The following is an 18197-nucleotide window of genomic DNA, read 5'->3' on the forward strand; positions in this document are numbered from 1 at the left end:
CCTGGGCAAATATGCTTTTTCTACAGCAGGGCTAGAGGGCGAAAGGACACTTTTGATCTCTCTTTAAATCATTATAGGGTGCAAGTGTAGTTTCCTCTCAGCCTAGTCCTCAGTAAGACAAGCAGCAGATGAGTTTGGAAGTCACCCGTCGTCTTGGCAGCTTGTGGTAGAAATAGCCCATCAGGCCAGCAGTGGAAGAGAGCTTCCTCTTTCTTTCTTTGAGGCTGCTTCTCAATAGAGGGGTGTGGGAAAGGGCACCTGCATGAGATATACATAGTAACATCAGAGTTATTTTAAGAAATGCTTAAAGGTCCTGGAGGGATATTGGTGATGTGCTTTGCTGTAGCCAGGATTTCTTCTTGCTCTGAAAAAACTCTCCTTGAAGTCTATTTGGAAGGAACTTAACTCAGTGTCCCAGCACTTACAAATTCCAGTATGAGGAGAAAGAAAAAGCTCTCTGTTGCCTAAAGATGAAAATTAGACCAAAATATGTAAATGCTATCAAAAAACAGCAGGTCTCTTCTGATTCCTGTCTACATTACACTGGTGCATGGAGCCTCTTCCACGTACACAAATAAATGGCAGGCAGGGGTATCCATTCAATTTTATGTTTATTATGAAAGCGATTTTAACAAAAGTTTTATTACATGCTTCATTTTGAGCTCTGACATAGAAATCAAAGCTATTAATATACAGAGGCAAAAGGAAATGTATTTTCTTATAAGGTACATTTACAACAACATTTTCTACTACAAATCTGACAGTATTGTTAAAATACTGGTAAAGCTTAGACCACCATAGTTTATTTTCTAAGTATCAAATTTTGTACAGTTATTCACTATCTTTGCTCTAAACTATCGTGGTACATTTCATATGGAAATAGCTGTTTGTACATAATTTACATCGGTAATAAAGCTTAGAAGTCCCAGCAGCATCTACAAGGGTTTAGTTCAAAATGTCACTCTTGCCCAGTGATTTACATGGAGCAAATTGGTACACAAACCAGTATTACACTCCAGGTATTTTCCCCCAAAATCTAGTCTACCAGAAATTCCTGTTTAACAGATGAAGGACATGATCATAGTGAACTTTATGCAGGTGAAACTACCACTGACCTCAGTGGCAGTTTCGCCTAAAAAAGGCTCTATGATCCAATCCAATATGAAGTTTTATCACTTCCACTGCTACCTAGGAGCACAGAGATACCATACCTGTCCTTGTCTTTATATTATATTTGGGCATAATCTTTTGAATTCCCTTTATTTCTGAATTTTGTGTTGCTTCTTATCCTAACAACGGAAGAACTAGTACTAACTTTAAAATGCATATTCTTCATATGTTATGAAAATGGTAAGCGCTTCAGAATGACACTTGATAGTCAATTCTATGAAAATTAGCAGGTTAAATTGCCCCAGAAAACTCTTCCTATGATGCCAGTGAGACTGCAGAAATAACAGGAGCAGTAATCTGGAAGGATGAATCTGACTACTGACCACATCCACCCCAGTCTCCTAAAGTACCTTTTTAATCATTGTGTTGAGTATCTGCTGCTGTCAATGCAAATTAACGGCCTAAGGTATAAAACATAGAAAACAATATTTACAAAATAATTTTAATTAAAAAAGTAACAAAAACAAACTCTAAAAAAGATATTTTCACAATCATTAAAATAAAGTTTAATTAAGCAAAGCCACTTCTTTTTCTAGATATTGAGAAATTCAGCTAAAATTGAATTGCAATTGTTTGTATATCTTTAAACTTGTTATCTCTGCTTTCTGAATACAGATGGTTTAAATTATTACATCTAAAGGTACTTCTGTACATTTTACTCTTGTATATTACATATTAATTTTATAGATTAAAAGCTTAGTGATGAAACAGAATAAATAAATGAAATAAACTGGAGTTGTATCTATTCAGATACTTAGATAACAGTTTTTTGACATTAAGAGTTTATTTCCCAGTCTGTTTCTATTCAGATGAAAAATGTTACGGTAAAACATGAGACTTCTCTCTGAATCCAAGTCTCACACTGACGAGTAAGTTCATATTACCTTACAGAAATTTCCCTTCTTTCATAAATCCTTATGGGAGACAAAAGTCTTCCCCACCCTCCCCACCCCAAGTGCTTACAACAGTCTCTCATCCTAGAAAACTATTTCATTAAAGTCTCAAAGTACTGAGAGTCTACAGAACTTCTCCAGTTACTACCATTCCTGTCAATCAGTGGTTTTAAACTATGAAAAAATGCAACTACTTGAACTCATGACACAGGTACAAGTAACTGTGTGTTTTGCTCATTCCCATCATTAGAAAGGAAAAATCCAGACCCCTGAGGTGGCTGAGAAATTTGCCACTAGGTTCAGCTGTTGAAGATTTCACTCCAGCTTTTTTTAAAAGCACTCAAAGGTATTTAGAGTCCAGACATGGGAACTGTCACAGAGCAGTTAGGTTTTGCTGGCAAAGACCTGTCAGCAGTTCCTGTGTAAGAATCATACCACTACTTTTGCTCCCGATATTCATAACTTGTTATCTGCAAGATTAAAACTGGGTTTTTCATAGGTAAGACTGACCTGAGAAATTTGAATCTGTTGGGCACACTTACAACGGGGCATGTGGTGGGGTTTGACTTTCCTCTTTGAATGTTTAATGCATGTAAGCATGTTTCTTGTTCATGTGACATCATCCTTGCATTCTGCTTACAGACAGAGGACTACAGGTGAGCTGTGCTCTTTCAAAACCAGCTGACAACTCAGAATGCAGACTCTCTGAAAACTCTGTGACCAAGCCTGTATTTATTTAAGCTAGTCTAAAACTAAACTGAACTTAAACTAAACTAAAACTAACTTACTAGGTAAGCTAGTTTTAAGTAAGCTTACCCTAGTATGAAGCTGATGCATAGGAAAGATCAGTCTAAATCATTAGTAGTTTTAACACACTGTGATTTAACTTTATTCTATGGGGGAGGCACAATAAGGAAATCAATTTCTTTTGAAAAGTTGGTCTTCAGGTAAAAATCTAATGTATGATGGAGGAAGGAAGGCAGGGCAAGAAAATAGGCTGAGAGAAGACTTCAGCAGCTTTAAATCCACTTTTGGTGAGCTACATCTTCAGGCAGAATAAATCTTGCTATTGCAGGCCGGATGCAGGTGGCAATCTATTGAACACTGAATCCTGATGCTTCCTGTACTCAAATGACCCACACAGGCACCTTGCCCACATCGATCACTAACAAGCACTTTTACAGCATGACTTAGGGCTTGATTAGCAACTTCTGATCCTTGCAGTCTCCTGGACTGCAGCAGGTATGCAGGTGGTGATTTGGTGGCACATGAGAATGTTCAGGGATGATTCACCACCACCTCACTAAAAATAAGTGCAGTATTTAAAGAGGAGGAGAGGCTTAAAATGGTAAGTGCTACAGGTGCAGCTTTTCAGCGTACAGCCATTTGCAAATTGAAAATAAAAAGCTCAGTTTGTGACATGGAATTGGGCAATCACAAGGGGACACTCCTTCAGCCTTCTGGTAGTAACACATAAATGTGTTGTTGCACCTATCCTGCATACAATGTGTAATTCTATAAGAACAGTGTATTTATTGAATATGTTTAAATGCAATATTTAATGTTTAGGGTTAAAAGCCAAAGTTTTATATTCTGCTATGTATCAATTCATTTCATGAAGCTGGTTTTCTTAAAGGCAGCCATATTTCTCCTTGTATGGTTTTTGATTCCCAAATGTGTCTAGGTCTTCTCCATAGACGAAGACATTCCTTGTTGTTGTACTGTTATTGTATAGTAGCAATATGTTCTCTGACTTCTGACAATGAAGACATGCTACACCTACATTAACAAGTGAAGAGCTGAGCTCACCTCCTATTTGGTGACCACCAGTTTCTGTAACTATAAATCTAGTATGAAAGTCAAAGCATTTTTAACTTAAAGCTGATGTAAAAATTCTGTGCTGTTGTACAAATCAGCTGAAATCAGTTCAGGCAGTCCTATATACCACTTGTCAGTACTTATTTCACATTAGAAATCTGCACATCCAAGGGCATTTCTATGCAGACCTGCAAACATTTAAACCTGACTCATTTTCTAAATATATCACATACGAAACCCCTATACATTCAGAAGCATTTCACTGTATACTTTCAAAGGCTACAAATTATTCTCTTTCTTCCACTGCTTTCAGCAACACAAAGTCTGCATTTGCTACAGAAGTCCCTGAGCGCCTTGTCCTGACTGTGGAGTCCATGCCCTGACATGGCTCTGGGGAATATGAGCTCACACACACTCTCAGATTGTCTGTCAGGATGAACTAGACAAAACCCTGGTTTTGTCTAATGTGGTTGTAAGTCAGGGCGAGTGTTACCAGAGCTAAATGCAGCTAGTCCCTCCTGTATTCACCTCTCACAGCTCTACCAACGTCCCACTAACAGTGGCCACAACCGGAACACGTCCCTCTCATAGCTGCTATCTGGCACTGGATTCCCCATGTAGCTAAGAACCCAGAAAATGTTACGGTGCTGCCAGTGGTTTCTGGACTCATAAGGCAATTACGTTCAGCCCTGTTCCAGAGAGGAAGTTTGTCCTGCTTGGCACCAGTGTTGTACTGTGGTATTATGTCCAAATGTGTGGGTTGTTAAGCAAAAATTTTAGCAAGGATTTTACTAAACTCACTGCACAGCATCAGGTTCCAAGGTTGGCTTACTGAAGTGTGAAATACTAAGGATTGCTGTAAATAGTTCAGCAAATGAGGAAATTATTTTTCTCCGTATCTTCTTCACATCTTCCAGTAGAATGGCTGCAATCCTGACCCATTGACCCATTCTAATAATTCTGAATAACCTATCAGACTTTGAGATGCTGTTTGGCTGAAGTAGTTTTTTTAGCTGTACACTTATGCATAATTGAGTACCTAAAAAGATTTTTCCTTTTTTAAGATTTAATTTTTTTCTACAAATAACTCCTGTTAATGAAAAAAATATATGTAACTTTTTTTTTGTTCCAGGCATGCACTGAATCTAGGACTGATGAGATGTTCTCCTTCAAATGTCCACCTTTAGTAACCCATGATGAATATTTAATAAAAGTAGTTTCAACATCCTCACAAAAAGTTAGGTTTAACAGCCTTTAAAAAAAGGACTTCTATGGAGATGTTACATTTTGAAATTAATATATATATTTATATATTAACCCTCAAGAGAAAGCTCGTGAAAGACCTAAGATCCATGAGTGAAAAAAAATGAGTTGTTAGACCCCAAGTTGAAACTGTTCATAGAAAGAAAAAAAAATTATACTCTTCAACAGAAAAAGAAAGAAGGCAAGCAAAATTACAAGATGGCTAAATAGAAAAACTCAACAGAATACTTAAGGTGTCTCTTAGAAATGGAATATTCAACCACTTGTAGCCAACAGAAACCAACTTTGTAAATTCAAATGGTACTTGCTCAAAGACAAAAAACAGTGTAAGAAGTTAACCATAACCACCCTTAAGGTACGTCTTTGAGAGCATCCAAGGGTATGTTAAACTACAGGGTAGATATGCAAAAAAAATGCAGTGAAGCAAAACTGTATGTTAGTCTTTTTCTGAAAGGATGCTGGCATGATAGTTAATTTCTCCATGTAATAAACTTGTAGGATCAAAAGGCAAAGTGATATACAAGAGGAAGGGCTTAAAAGTAAAGAGGCTGAAGTACTAATTAAAAAAAAGCTACTCTCTCGTTGAAATCAGCACCTGTACCAGGAAACACAGGATTTATCATCATCTTAACCCACCAGTACCTGTCACTCTGAGGAAGGCCTGACCACGAGGCTAATGCTGTCTTGCAGACCATACAGTCCCTGTGTTCAATGGGCACTGGGGTTGCAAATTTGTGATAAAAGGGAGTGCCAGGTCTCTGAAGACTGCAGGGCCTGCCCTCCAACTCATCTGCAAAACTGCGTCCTGTTCACCCCCTCACCCCCCTTAGAGTCTGCCCCTGTGACACAGGCATGTTCCCAGCATTTTAGAGACGGCAGGTCCAACAAAAATTCCTCCTTGGTGAGCTCCTCTCACGTGTGTCGTCCTCAGGGCTAACTCTGTTGGTCTGCATCTGAGGGGTGCCAAAGGAAGAGGCAATAGCTGACCCTTTACTGGACAGCAGTTGCATCTTAACAGAAGTTATTTTTCCTGGAATAATGTACATTGAAAGAGACTGTCCCAGAGTAAACAATTATCCAGTATTTTAAAACTCCAAAAGGCTTTAGTTTGGTGTTAAGGGAAGTGACAAGCACTTGGAGAAGTCATTTAATCATCTAAGCAAAGTTACAAATAGATATGAGTAAATGGGGTGTGGGGGAGTAAAGACTTAAGCATGAATAATATTTACAGTAACTAAAGATAACATTACTAATGTACCCACAAATAGAAGTATATATTTATATATTTATATATTGTACTTAATTAGATGCTCTATTAACAGAAAGAAAAACAAGACTACTACCGTTGTTCATTTCTCACCTATCCTATTGTAAATGCCTTCAAAGGGACTAACTGGTGTACTGAAATCCAAAGCTAAATCTGTTTCAGTGAAGTAATTGAGAATGGCAAACCTCTGAAGAAGTTTAGAAGAGGACAGATAAAAACATTAGGACATAAGGGCATAGGACTCAATCTCATGTAATTCATAAAACAAAATTACACATCTGTTTTTTTTTTTTCTTTCTTCTTTTTTTCCCTTTTGATTTCTACTTGGGCAGAGGTTCTACTAAGCCACAAATGAGAAATAACAAAATTTAGGTTGTTTTGTTTTCTTCTAAAGATTCAAATATAAACTTCAAGTGCAATTCAAAATCCAAATATTATTTATACTACATACTTCTTTCTACAACAGAAATTATCTGCAGGTAGTTTAATCAGATTTGAATAGATTCCTTCTTTGCTTTGACCAAAGTTATTGTTGATGAAAAATAAAAAGCTAAAAAGACTATTTTCTACATAATGTAATTTCAAATGGAAAGTGAAGATACACTAGTGCAGACACAAATTTGGATCTTCAACTAGATGCACTCAGGGATGCACAATTTTTTTTTTGTAGTAAAAACCCCATTCAGAACATTGGCTTTTAACGATTATAAAACATTACAGGTATTCTTCAATATACAATTGAAAACAAAGACTGCAAAAAAAGAGCCTTCAAATTAGCAAATGTTTCTACTATGGAGGAAAGACAATATTTGACAGGAATGCAAAGTAACCAAAAATTGAATACCACTAGACTATTTGTAAGGTCGTAGAAATCTGGAAACTTTTGATCGCAGTAGCTTTATAAATGATCTTGGAAACATCTCTTTTGACTCTTGTGCTGTGTACTTGAAATAGTTTTGTGGATGTGCCAGTACATCAAAGAGAGCTTTAATAAGTTTCTTGTCCTATGGGAGACAACATATGTATTAGATAAAAATAGTATTTGGATTTAGTTTCTGAACAACTTTCAAAATTAATGAACAACAACCAGGTTTTTTTTGCAAAACTCGATTCTGGGTAAAGCAGTGTAAGGAAACTACTCCATGTTGCTGTGGGGTTTTATTCCGACGAATCTTTCTACTGTGCCAGACCCTTTTTTGCAGTTAGCATTCCTGGAAGGTCCTGAACTGAGAGGGTAGCAGCTGGGTTAACCACAAACTGGCTGCAGAAGTTAGGCATTAGAATTGCAAACTGCCTCTGACTGCCATTCCAGCCTGTTTCAGGCTGTTGTCCAGGGCCTTTCCTCCACAAACAAGAGAGAGGGCTGGTCTTCAGTGACACTGAGCTCTTTAAGGACCTTCTCCTGTACCTTGGTAAAGTCTTGATTCAGAGCCTCAAGTGAGCCTGTGCCTGACTGTATACACTGGAGTTAAGACCCGAGTGACCTCAAAGCTCTAATGAGCAAATACTGGCAGGGCTGGGGCAGGGATGGCAGGGGAGCTGGCTGTTAATCAGTTCCTGTCCTTCCAAGCTGTACATTTACAGGGCTGAATTTTGCCTTCTGAACAGCCTTTTTTTAGTTTTAATTAGTTAGTTGTTATAGGTGGCATCCCAGCAGTCTTCCTTCACAATTCTCTCCAGTGTGTTGCTTGTGCCTTTGGAAAACCACTTCATGGACAGCTTACAATGCTACATTATGGTTGTGTCTTGTTGAGGCAGGACAGTGATTTAGGTAAATACATTTTTTAATGCGCAGGAAATTCTAACTTAATGACTCATTTAAACACATGCCAGACTGAGGCTGAAGAAGGCTCTTCAAACAATAGGTTCTTCATTCTTGGCTGACTAATTTTTCTAATGAACAATCATGATAGCATACATTTCGTCTAGTTCCTGATTCAGTGAAGGACGTACACACGTGTTCAGCCCAGCTGAGCTACTGATTTTGTGCTGCTCCAAATACCAGCATAAGCCTCAGAAGACAGAGAATTTAATTTGGGGTCATACTTGAGGTTTAAATATTATGACCTTATCAGGGTAATGAGAACTATCTTGGGAAAATATTTAGGAAAAGGAATTCTTGGTTAGCCTCAGATAAAGCAGAATTTTCTTACCTTTAGAATTTCTTGATGATTTTCTGATGCATATAATCGTCCATCTCGAACAATGTCTTCTATTAGTTGTTGGTAATCCTCTGCAAAATAAAGATCAGTTGAGTGACTGTGACATCCTTTGGGAGGATAATAGCCAGACATTAGCTAGACCTCCTCTTCAAGACAGAGCTGAGAAATTTAGTATCCAGTTAATTACTCAGTGTCTCTCAAGCTGCTGTAGTCTAACCGCATTAAAATTCTGTACTGCCTTAGAACAGTAATTTTGAGTCATCCTTATAAATACTAACTTATCCCTAGAAAACTACTCAGTCCAGATAATAATGCTTTATTATCTGCATTTAGAGATGAAGAAACAAGGCCAGGGATATGAAATAACCGTCAAAGGTTATACGTGAAGTCAGCAGCACAGTCAGGAACAGATCCTTGTTTTCTGCCCTGAGAACAGCTCTCATTTGGATTCTTGAATCACCTGCTTAATACACATTTTCTCATCATTCACAAAATTGCACTGCTGTTTGGAAAAGAGATGGACTAACAGCTGCCAAAGGTATCATAGAAAAGTCTTAGTTTTAGCTACATCCCAAAGTCCAAAATATACAGTTTAATGCATAATTTATATGACAAGCTAGATTGTTTTAAAACATGGATCTATGACAGTGGTTAATGAAAGGATATTTCTTTTTGCATCACTGTTTTAGTTTGTTGGACTTGTGATTTTATTAACTTATAATTTTCAAAATTGTGTGGGTTACCAGTAGGACTTGATTGAAGGGGCTTCCTAAAATGCACAGCAATTAATGGTATTCTCATTATGCATATGATAAATGCCAATTAAAAGGAGTCTCACTGAATTCAGTGGGATAAGGATTAAGTTTAAAGAATTCTGTGTAACCTTCTGTCCATCCTTTAAGTATTAGGAAAAGTAATAAAATTAAAATTAGGTATTATTTCAAAGTCTTTGTAACTGGTTTTGAAGTAATTCACTGGACTTGAAATGAGTTACATCAAATTTTTCCTCATTCTTCTGTCTCTGTCATCAGCATAAGAGAGATTCTAAAGGACAACTTTCTATAATTCAGATATAACATGAAGATGGAAAACAATCCCATTCTCACCATCGTAAGTCACATAGGGGACCTGAAATCCTTTGCCACTGTTTCCTTCATTTGACTTGAACTGAATCCAGAGCTTCCTCGATCTTGAGGTAAATGCAATAGGTCTCTCATAAGTCTGACATGTTTCATATGTAGTAATTGAAGTAGGAGAAGCTAGAAAGAAGGTTAAATAAATAAATAAATGTTCTTTATCAAATAACTTTTTGCACCCTTCCTGATCTAGAGGTCAGAAATATCAAATTGATAAGACACTTCTCAGCTGATGTATTCCTGAGAGCAGAAGTTTTTTGTGATAGAAGGGATGTTGCTGCTACCTGTCTATAAGGAGCAGTTTTTCCACAAAGGTAATGGGAACCCCTCTGTCCCACAGCAAGAAGCTTAAGTAGACAGCGAGGTGTCAGAGATGTTTTTTTGAACATTTATAAAATTACTATCAATATTACTTCTTTTGTGTACTACTCTAGCATTGAATTCCAGGGTTCCCATATGCTGGGCCCAGATAGGTAAGAACAAGTCAGCTGCATCCCAAGCAGATGTGGTAACCAGCTCCTTACACGCCCAGTTCGGGGAGTTCATCTGAGAGCAATAAACCACTTCTCAGAATGTAATAGCCTGGTGTAGTGATTCTGACCAAAAGACCATCGCACACCAAGGAGGTGGTGATGCACCAGTTAACCCAGGTATGGCCAGGCCTGTGCTGTGCTGCTTGTCCAGTGTGGCCTTCAGGTCTGTGTTGTGCTGCACAAATCCCATGGCTGCAGGATAACCTCAGCCCGCTGGTGGTAATGAGAGGAACTTGCAGGCAGCTCCCACTTGGTACCAGTGACTATGCTACTGTGTGGCCTTGCCTTTAACTAAAAGTGCAGCAAGAAGCGCTCATGAGAACATTGTTTCTGCTTGACAGCAGAAATGATAGAGTTGTTTCCTTGTAAGAAAATCCTGTAATGGCTCGAATGAAAGGGCAAAATCTCTTATAGAAGGGATAGGACAGGGTGTGCCCAGCATGCTGTGTGTGGATCGGAGGCCATTTGATACCTGTGGTTCCCACCATCTAAAGGGATGTAGGATTATCTATACTGTTGTCTCCTTATAATGATAGCTGTAATAAATAGCATTTAAAATGATACCTTACAGAGTCTCAGTGCCTTTCTTACTGGGATCATCATGGACCAGCACCTCCCAGTGCAAAACACCTGCTTGCAGCTTTGAAAAGAAAATGTCATTTTTCTATACTGAAATGGAGCTAATAGCTGGGAACCAGAAAGACCCCCATTTGCCCCTAACGTAAGTAACAGATGGAGGGTGCAGGATGTCTTCAAGTCATTATGAATGTATCATAAGGCTCCTCTAAGTTGAAATGAATTTCAAACAAAAGTTAAAAATAGCTTCTTACCTAGTTCAAAAAACCTACTCCGTAGCCACAGGATGATTAGGGAAAATAACAACTGTAACCTAAAATCTGAACTTGCTAGGGCTGATTCAACTTTCACCAATGTTAGCAAAAAGAGACCTTTTGAATTGAATGGGATTTGGATTCTTGAAGTGCAAAATAGTGGATCTAACTGTAACTCTGGAACTGCCATTAGTTTTTTCACAGTAATGTTAGCAGCTGACTGTACATGAACTATAATAAATATTCGTAAGATCTACTCTTAGGATGCCAAACATACAGTGATCACAAAGCAGAACTCTGAAAAACTGCCCTCATTTTCCAGTGTTGTTGTTCTGGTACTGTTATTGGTACTGAACTGGAAGTCAAACGTTTCCCTGACGTGCCTGGCTTTACTCACTGTTGGAACCACAGTTTGGGATTAGAAGGATGACTGGTTTGTTTTGCTACAGTAAGTGCTTTGCTTTCAAAAACCTCATCTGGACAGATACAATTTCCTTCCATCTATAGTGAGCAGGTTTCTTCTGATATACAGAGATGTCAACACAAGCCCTCAAGGATAAAAAGTTGTGAAAATTGTTTCAGCAAATAAAATACACTGTTTTAGCAAGTAAAATATGCTGTTTTAAACAAAGCTCCATATGAACAACTGCCTTTCAGGTTTGGTGCTTCTTGGAGATTTAACAACAGATCACCACAAGCTGGATGCCTGCATAGGACTGAAGGAGGAGTGCATCTTATTGGTGTGTCAACTTCAGAAGTTGTTGAATTAACTTCATAATCAAAGACACAACTCACCCCCCACTCCACATAAAATTGGGAAAACTTTGGATTTCTTGAGGGTGTCAGGTGTACCAACCTGTGTCACTGCCCAGACTTAGCAGTATATATATACTTGCAAATGGTGAGAGCACAATTTGTACAGATGAGGAGACAGCTCTCCCAATATAACGTAGTATAGCTTTGTTGACTTCTAGAGTGGCAGTGATCTATCCCACGTGATAACTGGGCCAGACAGAAGCCCATTAACTGATTTGTGATTCAGCCAGGACACTTGAATAATTAATATCACTCTGTTAATTGTTATTGGTACAGTGTTCTGTTTTAACCTGCAGTGCCAGTTCATTCAATAATCCTTTTAGAAACACCAGATAGATGAAGACAGTCATCCCTTCAATATGAACTTTCCACTCAGCCAGTTTGCAATAAATAGTTCTATAACCCATGTCTGGCAACTTACCACTTTTTCTCATTACTAAAACATCACCACATTCATCTTCAATTGGGAGAAATATCTCAGGTACTACGATGAGTATTCTTCTCTTTGGGGGTGGATTTATATTCCAAATGCATTCAACATTAGCTGGGTAGTCTCCAGGATAGTTGGGTGATTCAATGTAGCCAGTATAATCCCCAAGTTCTCCTCCACAGTGCTGGTCTGTGGAGAAACATAAATTAGCATTTGTGTTAGCCGATTAGCTAATTTGAGGTGTTTTTCTAGATCTGTCAAGAGCAAGTCTAAACTCCTCCTTGTGGCTTTAGAAATGCATACATTCTCCAGCTGCCTCTTTGTTTAGCATGGAAAGTCTTTAAAGGAATACTTGATCTGCAGGGCTGCTCCAACTGATTTGCAAAACCTTAATGCTGGGTGTATAAACTGATTCAACACTTCATTCAGGCTGCTTTAACATTTCATTAAGAAAGGAACACAGGTAAATAAGCATGATCCCATTGTGGAGGTACTCACACGGTCGTTACCACTGAGACCATGCTGATGTGCAGAAGGTATTCTGGTTTAACTTCGCTTGTTTTTTAACCTGATTTAGCTGAATGAGTGTGATGATCCTAACAGCCAACCTTATCTTGATTACAGATCTGCCTTGCTTTATCTTAGATTAAACCAGTTAATAAGGAATCTCCACTGACAGATCAGTTTTACTTTCTGAGTTTTCAAAACTCCTATTGAATTTGCCACAGAAGCCTGATTCAGTAAGTTACTTAAGCTTGATCTCTCCAGGCCTACTCACCCACATGAAACTAGATATTGGTTTAAATATTTTGCTTAATCCAAGCCTCAAAGATTATGAAAGGTCAGAAATTGGCTTGAAAACAGGGAGTATCTAAGACAGAGAAGTGAAAAGGATGGTTTTATTTTACAGGAAAATCATCAGACTTCTTCAAATTCCTCACAAATATCTAATTTACTTAAATTACATTAGAAATTATGATAGCCTTCAAAGACACATGGCACATCATCAAAATAAAAACTTATGATAGACTTGCAAATGAATAGTTAGTTTAGATGACATTACCTAATTATTATAGAGATGGTCTCTTAAATTAGCATGGTAGAGATGAAAAAAATTGCTTCCCTAAAGGAATCAGCCATTCACAAAAGATCAAATAAAATTGCACTGCAATCCTTAGGGATATTTATAATGTTAATTGAAGATAGGAGGCTGAGTACTGCAAAAAAGCCTATGAGAAGATTTCACTGTCGTGAGCAATTACCTGGCAATTGCAGTATGCATGACCATATCTCCTAGTATTTTATAATTATTATAAAATGGCAGTTACTCTGATAGAAGATATTGTGCTCTACAGAGACACAGAGGAATATGCATCACTGCAAGCCAACTTAGAGGATCTGGAAACCAAAAGCTCTGTAGTTTTAACTTGTAGCTGGCACTCTGCCAAATTACATTAAAGCTAAAATGATCATATGCATCAAGTGGCACTTTTCCAGTTTTTTTTCTCATTGTTTTCCCAATTTTTACAATTCCCTCTGGCAGTAGATATATGCTAATTAGGAAATACAGAATTGAAGTCCAGCCTGACAGATGGAACCTTCAAGTTGCAGTTCAGATCCAAAGATAGGTTTCATCTCACAACTAATATAAATGAAACTTACTTTTGCAGTGTGTAACGTTAGTGGAGCCATCAAAATCAGTACTTGTGTTCCCAGGGCAGGTGATGCAGTAGTTTTGACCAAACTCAGGCTGGTATGTTGCCACAGGGCATCGGATACATCTGTGTGTTGTAGAGTTGTAGTAGTGTCCAGGAGAACAATGAACTGTGAGGTACGAGGTGTATTATTTTCAGAAAGTAGCAATCTTCAGTGCAGAGAGAACTTTCCTCTACCCTGGACATATGTCATGACCCCTGTTTCGCAGTATACTTATTAGACCATAAAAGGCAAAAAAGACATCGTCTCCCTGTATTTGCCATTATAAAGGACTTTCTAACTAGGATTATGTTCCAAAGACTAGAGCTAAACCCTTACAAACTTGTAACACGTGCTACATAGGTCTCTCACTGTATTTAATACAGTGGTTTCCAATGAGTTTCTAACAAATGGAAGCTGATACCTATCTGCCTCAACAATAAAAATGCCTTTCACAATAGCAAGAGAGAGGTTTCCATTAGTGTCTGTTTGCCAGGGCCAGCACGTCATTCCAGTAACTAAACCAAAATGCATTTGGGCAGATTCCTTCTTCAGCATTTGCACTGCAAGTTGACATTATGGAACACGCAACGCGTTGCACGCTTACAGTTTCTGCCTAGCCCATTAATAATCAATCCTTAACTTCATATAATTTTTGTAGTGTTTAGTTTTTCTAGTTTGGTAAATAAAAATATACAGGATGTGAAGGCTAAGGCATTGTCTAATGTAAGTTTGTCTTATTTCTTGCCATGCAGCAGAGCCAATTCACTTACCAGTTGCAGCGCTGACTCTGCACCTGCCTGTGGTAAATTCCAAAGAAAACCATAAAGCCTGTTAAGTCTCTGCAGCTTTGGGAGATCACTCCTAGTTTCCGGATTTCCTGACCATTTAATTTAATCACACACCGTGTTTCTACATACAGTGACTATGTTTGTTTTGGAGCCTTTCAAAGCCCCTTGGCATTGAAGATTACAAACAAAAGGGCAAGCAGCGGGAATATGAATTGTGGAGAGATTTTAAATTCACCTTTGGTTTCGCAGTCTTGAAAGGAAACAGCACCTTCATACTTGGTCACAAGCCCACCGCCACATGGAAAGCAGAGGGTCCTTCCTGGTTCAGGCTGGTACGTACCAAGAGGACAGACTCTACAAGGTTTAAAACCATCTGAAGAATAGTGCCCAGGAGAACACTGCCCTAGAAATTGAAAATTATCATCTGTATTAGTGAGCTGACTTTTCTGGACAAAGTATAAAACCCACTAGTAATTAGCAATACTTCCTTTAACTTAAAGACGTGACAACAAGACAGCTGCAGATCAAATTCGAATCTTACCTGCTGATTTTGTATTGTTCCTGTAAATGCTTCCTAAAAACACCACCAGTAAATTCAACTAGTTTCTTAATAAGCTCTTTGCTACCTATGTTTCTGTTTGGTTTTTCTTTTAGCAAGGGCTCTATTAAGATGTTGTTAGAATACTTTGTACTTTCACCAAGTCTTTCATCTGAGAATTTCAAAGCACTTCGTAGGAAAAAATGAATCTTTGCACCAGATCTATGAAGCAAGTAATTGTTTTTTTATATCTCCATTTTATAGATACAGAAACAGTAGATTATGGGATTTACCAGACTGGATGGGACCAGTCCAGCACCCTGTCTGTGAGAACAGCTGACACCAGCAGCTTTCCAGGTAGCTGTGAAAACTAGTCAGAAAGAAAGCTTGTCAGAAGCTCTTCTGCCAGAAAATGGTGATTTATGTAAAGCAAAGCACTTTGTGAATGAGTCTACTGACAGATACAAGGTAGTTTCCAAACTTGCTCTCCAGGCAATTTCTGATAGGTGTGTGTTTGGCTTGGTTCTTGCTAGCTTGAGTACTTTACTCCTTGACAACCTACCTGAGAATCAGGATTATGGCATTAATGCCTATCTTCACACCACCCCAGCCTGGGAGACCAGCACCTTGAGATGTTAGGTGTTCCCTGAGGTTGCCTAATCCCAATACTTTGTAATTTAGCTTCCCTGAGAACTAAACAGCAGGCAGAAACAACTGGCTTGAAAACCCGAAAGTTTTGAGGGCTCTAGGTGGGGTTGGGGTCTCTTAAGAACCCTGATACTTACTGGGAAATGCTGGGGGTTTCCAGTATCTTGGGTACTTGGCACTTAGGATGAACCAGAGCTCCAGAGCGAAAGCAAAGTTCAAGTTCTGTCCCCACAAAAGTCAAACTATGGACACCTGTGGGACCAGGATCTCTGGGATTTAGTTGCGCTTCCATCCCAGCTGGCTGGAATATGACTGTAGAAGCTGGCTGTTGTGACACAGACCTCTGAGAAATATTCTATTACTAATTTGAAGACACTTCTGCTATTGTTTTTGTAGCAAAACTGATCCATCTGGTCTGGTCCAACTGGTCACTGTACTTTAATATGAAGGCAGTTAATGAAGAGCAGATTTGGATCTGGATTTTAGTATGAAAATTAAGTACATGTGGAGCATGGCTTACACACATCCTTTTAAAGAAGTGGTACAGCTGGGTTTTAATACTGCTAAATATCTGATGCTTTCAGCACTCATGTCTCAGTCCCTACCTGTATATAAGAATGAGCTAACTTGCTCCCTTCTTGCCTTCTGTATTGAAATTGCCAACAAAATAGATCTGAGGTGATTTCCCTGAGAAATGCCCCAAATGACTAGGTTTTCTAATTGTGTTTTGGCCTTGTACCTACATGGATCACATGTAAATTAAGTAATCACAGCATGTTATTCACTTGCAGCTACAACATAGAGTTCTACACAATAGGCACTTAAAACCTCTTACATAGTTGTTGTATGTGCCTCACCTGTAGGGGTGAGGATTTCAGTCATAGCTTATTTGTTACTACACAGACATTACTGCTCCAGAAGATATGATGCAAAAATACTATTGACTACAGCTGGTGAGCACATTTCTAACCAAATCTGTGTTCATCAAAATACACTGTTTCATCACATATGCTGACAGATTTTACGGAGACATACTGATTTTGATAAAATCTTTGACAGGGAGGTTTATGAAGTCCAAAGCATATTCTCTCTTGCCACTTTCAGAGAAAGAAAAAAGGGGAGAGTTGAGCAGAAAAACAGACTGTTGTGATCTGACAACAAACATTTTGAGACAGATCCACTCTGCAAAAATAATCAGAAGGGTTTCTTTTTGTTGTTATGCAGAACAATAATTCAAATGCACACCTTGAAACAACACAGTCTTTCTCCCCTGGTTGTTGTGCTGCTTTGGTCAGTATTCTATATAGTCAACCTCTACAAACTCAGTTTTTATTTTGATAATCTATTCTTGTTGGATTTTGGATAAATACAAATCAACATAACAAAGATGCACAGGCATATCAAGAATTTTCCTGTGATAGTTCCTTCATACAGTAAATCAGCAAAATCTACTGTATGTTTGGACTGGAGACACTAGAGTTATTTTTTATTCAGTGAATGGGGAAAAAGCAGCAGTTTCTCAAGTGACATTCATTGTGTGTTCACTCCAGATATCCTTGAAGAAAGCATTAATGTAAATTACAGGGATGAGCTTTAAAGTTAGAACTTGTGTCGCAGATAGGACAGATTTCTTTCAAAGTCAAATAATGTATCTGCTGTAAATTAGATTTTGGTCACCTGTAATGAAATAAGGTAAAGAAAATAATTAACAGTTGTGTCTTAAAACCTTATCTTGATCAAGTTACAGTAGAAGAACAGCTCTCTTCTGAAATCAGGTATTCTCATCATTATCATCTAATTTATGTATCATGAAGTTGAGTCAGAGATGCTACATCACTTGCCAAAAGCTACAGTGAATTCAAGCAGCGTTGAAACTAGCAGACATTAGCTCTGAGTCCAGGTTACAGATCCCTGCAGCATAACTATCTCAAAATTATGGTTGCTGCTGATTAGACCAGGTAAACTGCATCTCATGCAAAACATTAAATCAGCAAGTTCATTAGACTCACCAATACCAGTCCAAAGTAATCCATCCCTTTGGCTCACAATATACCTGACGAGTCCTTACAAGTCGAGGTATGTCCCGATTCCATACCTGACTTGAAGCAAAGTGCTTTGCTTGGCTTGCTCATTTCCATACCACAACTCACATTGCTGTAGCAGGTCCCATCTTCTTGTCGGCAGTGCCAGTGCATGGAACAAGCCAA

The 18197-nt window shown here is 38.3% G+C and overlaps 1 protein-coding gene across 4 annotated transcripts in view; it reads right to left on the reverse strand.

The window, feature by feature from the left end:
* Positions 1-594: 594 nt before the first annotated feature.
* SCUBE1 (signal peptide, CUB domain and EGF like domain containing 1) overlaps positions 595-18197 on the reverse strand; it is a 217630-nt gene continuing 200027 nt past the window's right edge. For all 4 annotated transcript variants that reach the window (XM_052790181.1, XM_052790180.1, XM_052790179.1 and 1 more), the window contains 6 exons: positions 15040-15207; positions 13981-14142; positions 12310-12507; positions 9680-9832; positions 8565-8644; positions 595-7415 (listed from right to left, as the gene is read on the reverse strand). In XM_052790181.1, coding sequence (XP_052646141.1) covers positions 7263-7415; positions 8565-8644; positions 9680-9832; positions 12310-12507; positions 13981-14142; positions 15040-15207 — 914 coding nt within the window. In that variant the 3' untranslated portion in view covers positions 595-7262. The remainder of the gene's footprint in view (positions 7416-8564; positions 8645-9679; positions 9833-12309; positions 12508-13980; positions 14143-15039; positions 15208-18197) is intronic.

This window comes from Harpia harpyja, chromosome 6 (genome assembly GCF_026419915.1).
Source record: "Harpia harpyja isolate bHarHar1 chromosome 6, bHarHar1 primary haplotype, whole genome shotgun sequence".
Classification (NCBI taxonomy): domain Eukaryota; kingdom Metazoa; phylum Chordata; class Aves; order Accipitriformes; family Accipitridae; genus Harpia; species Harpia harpyja.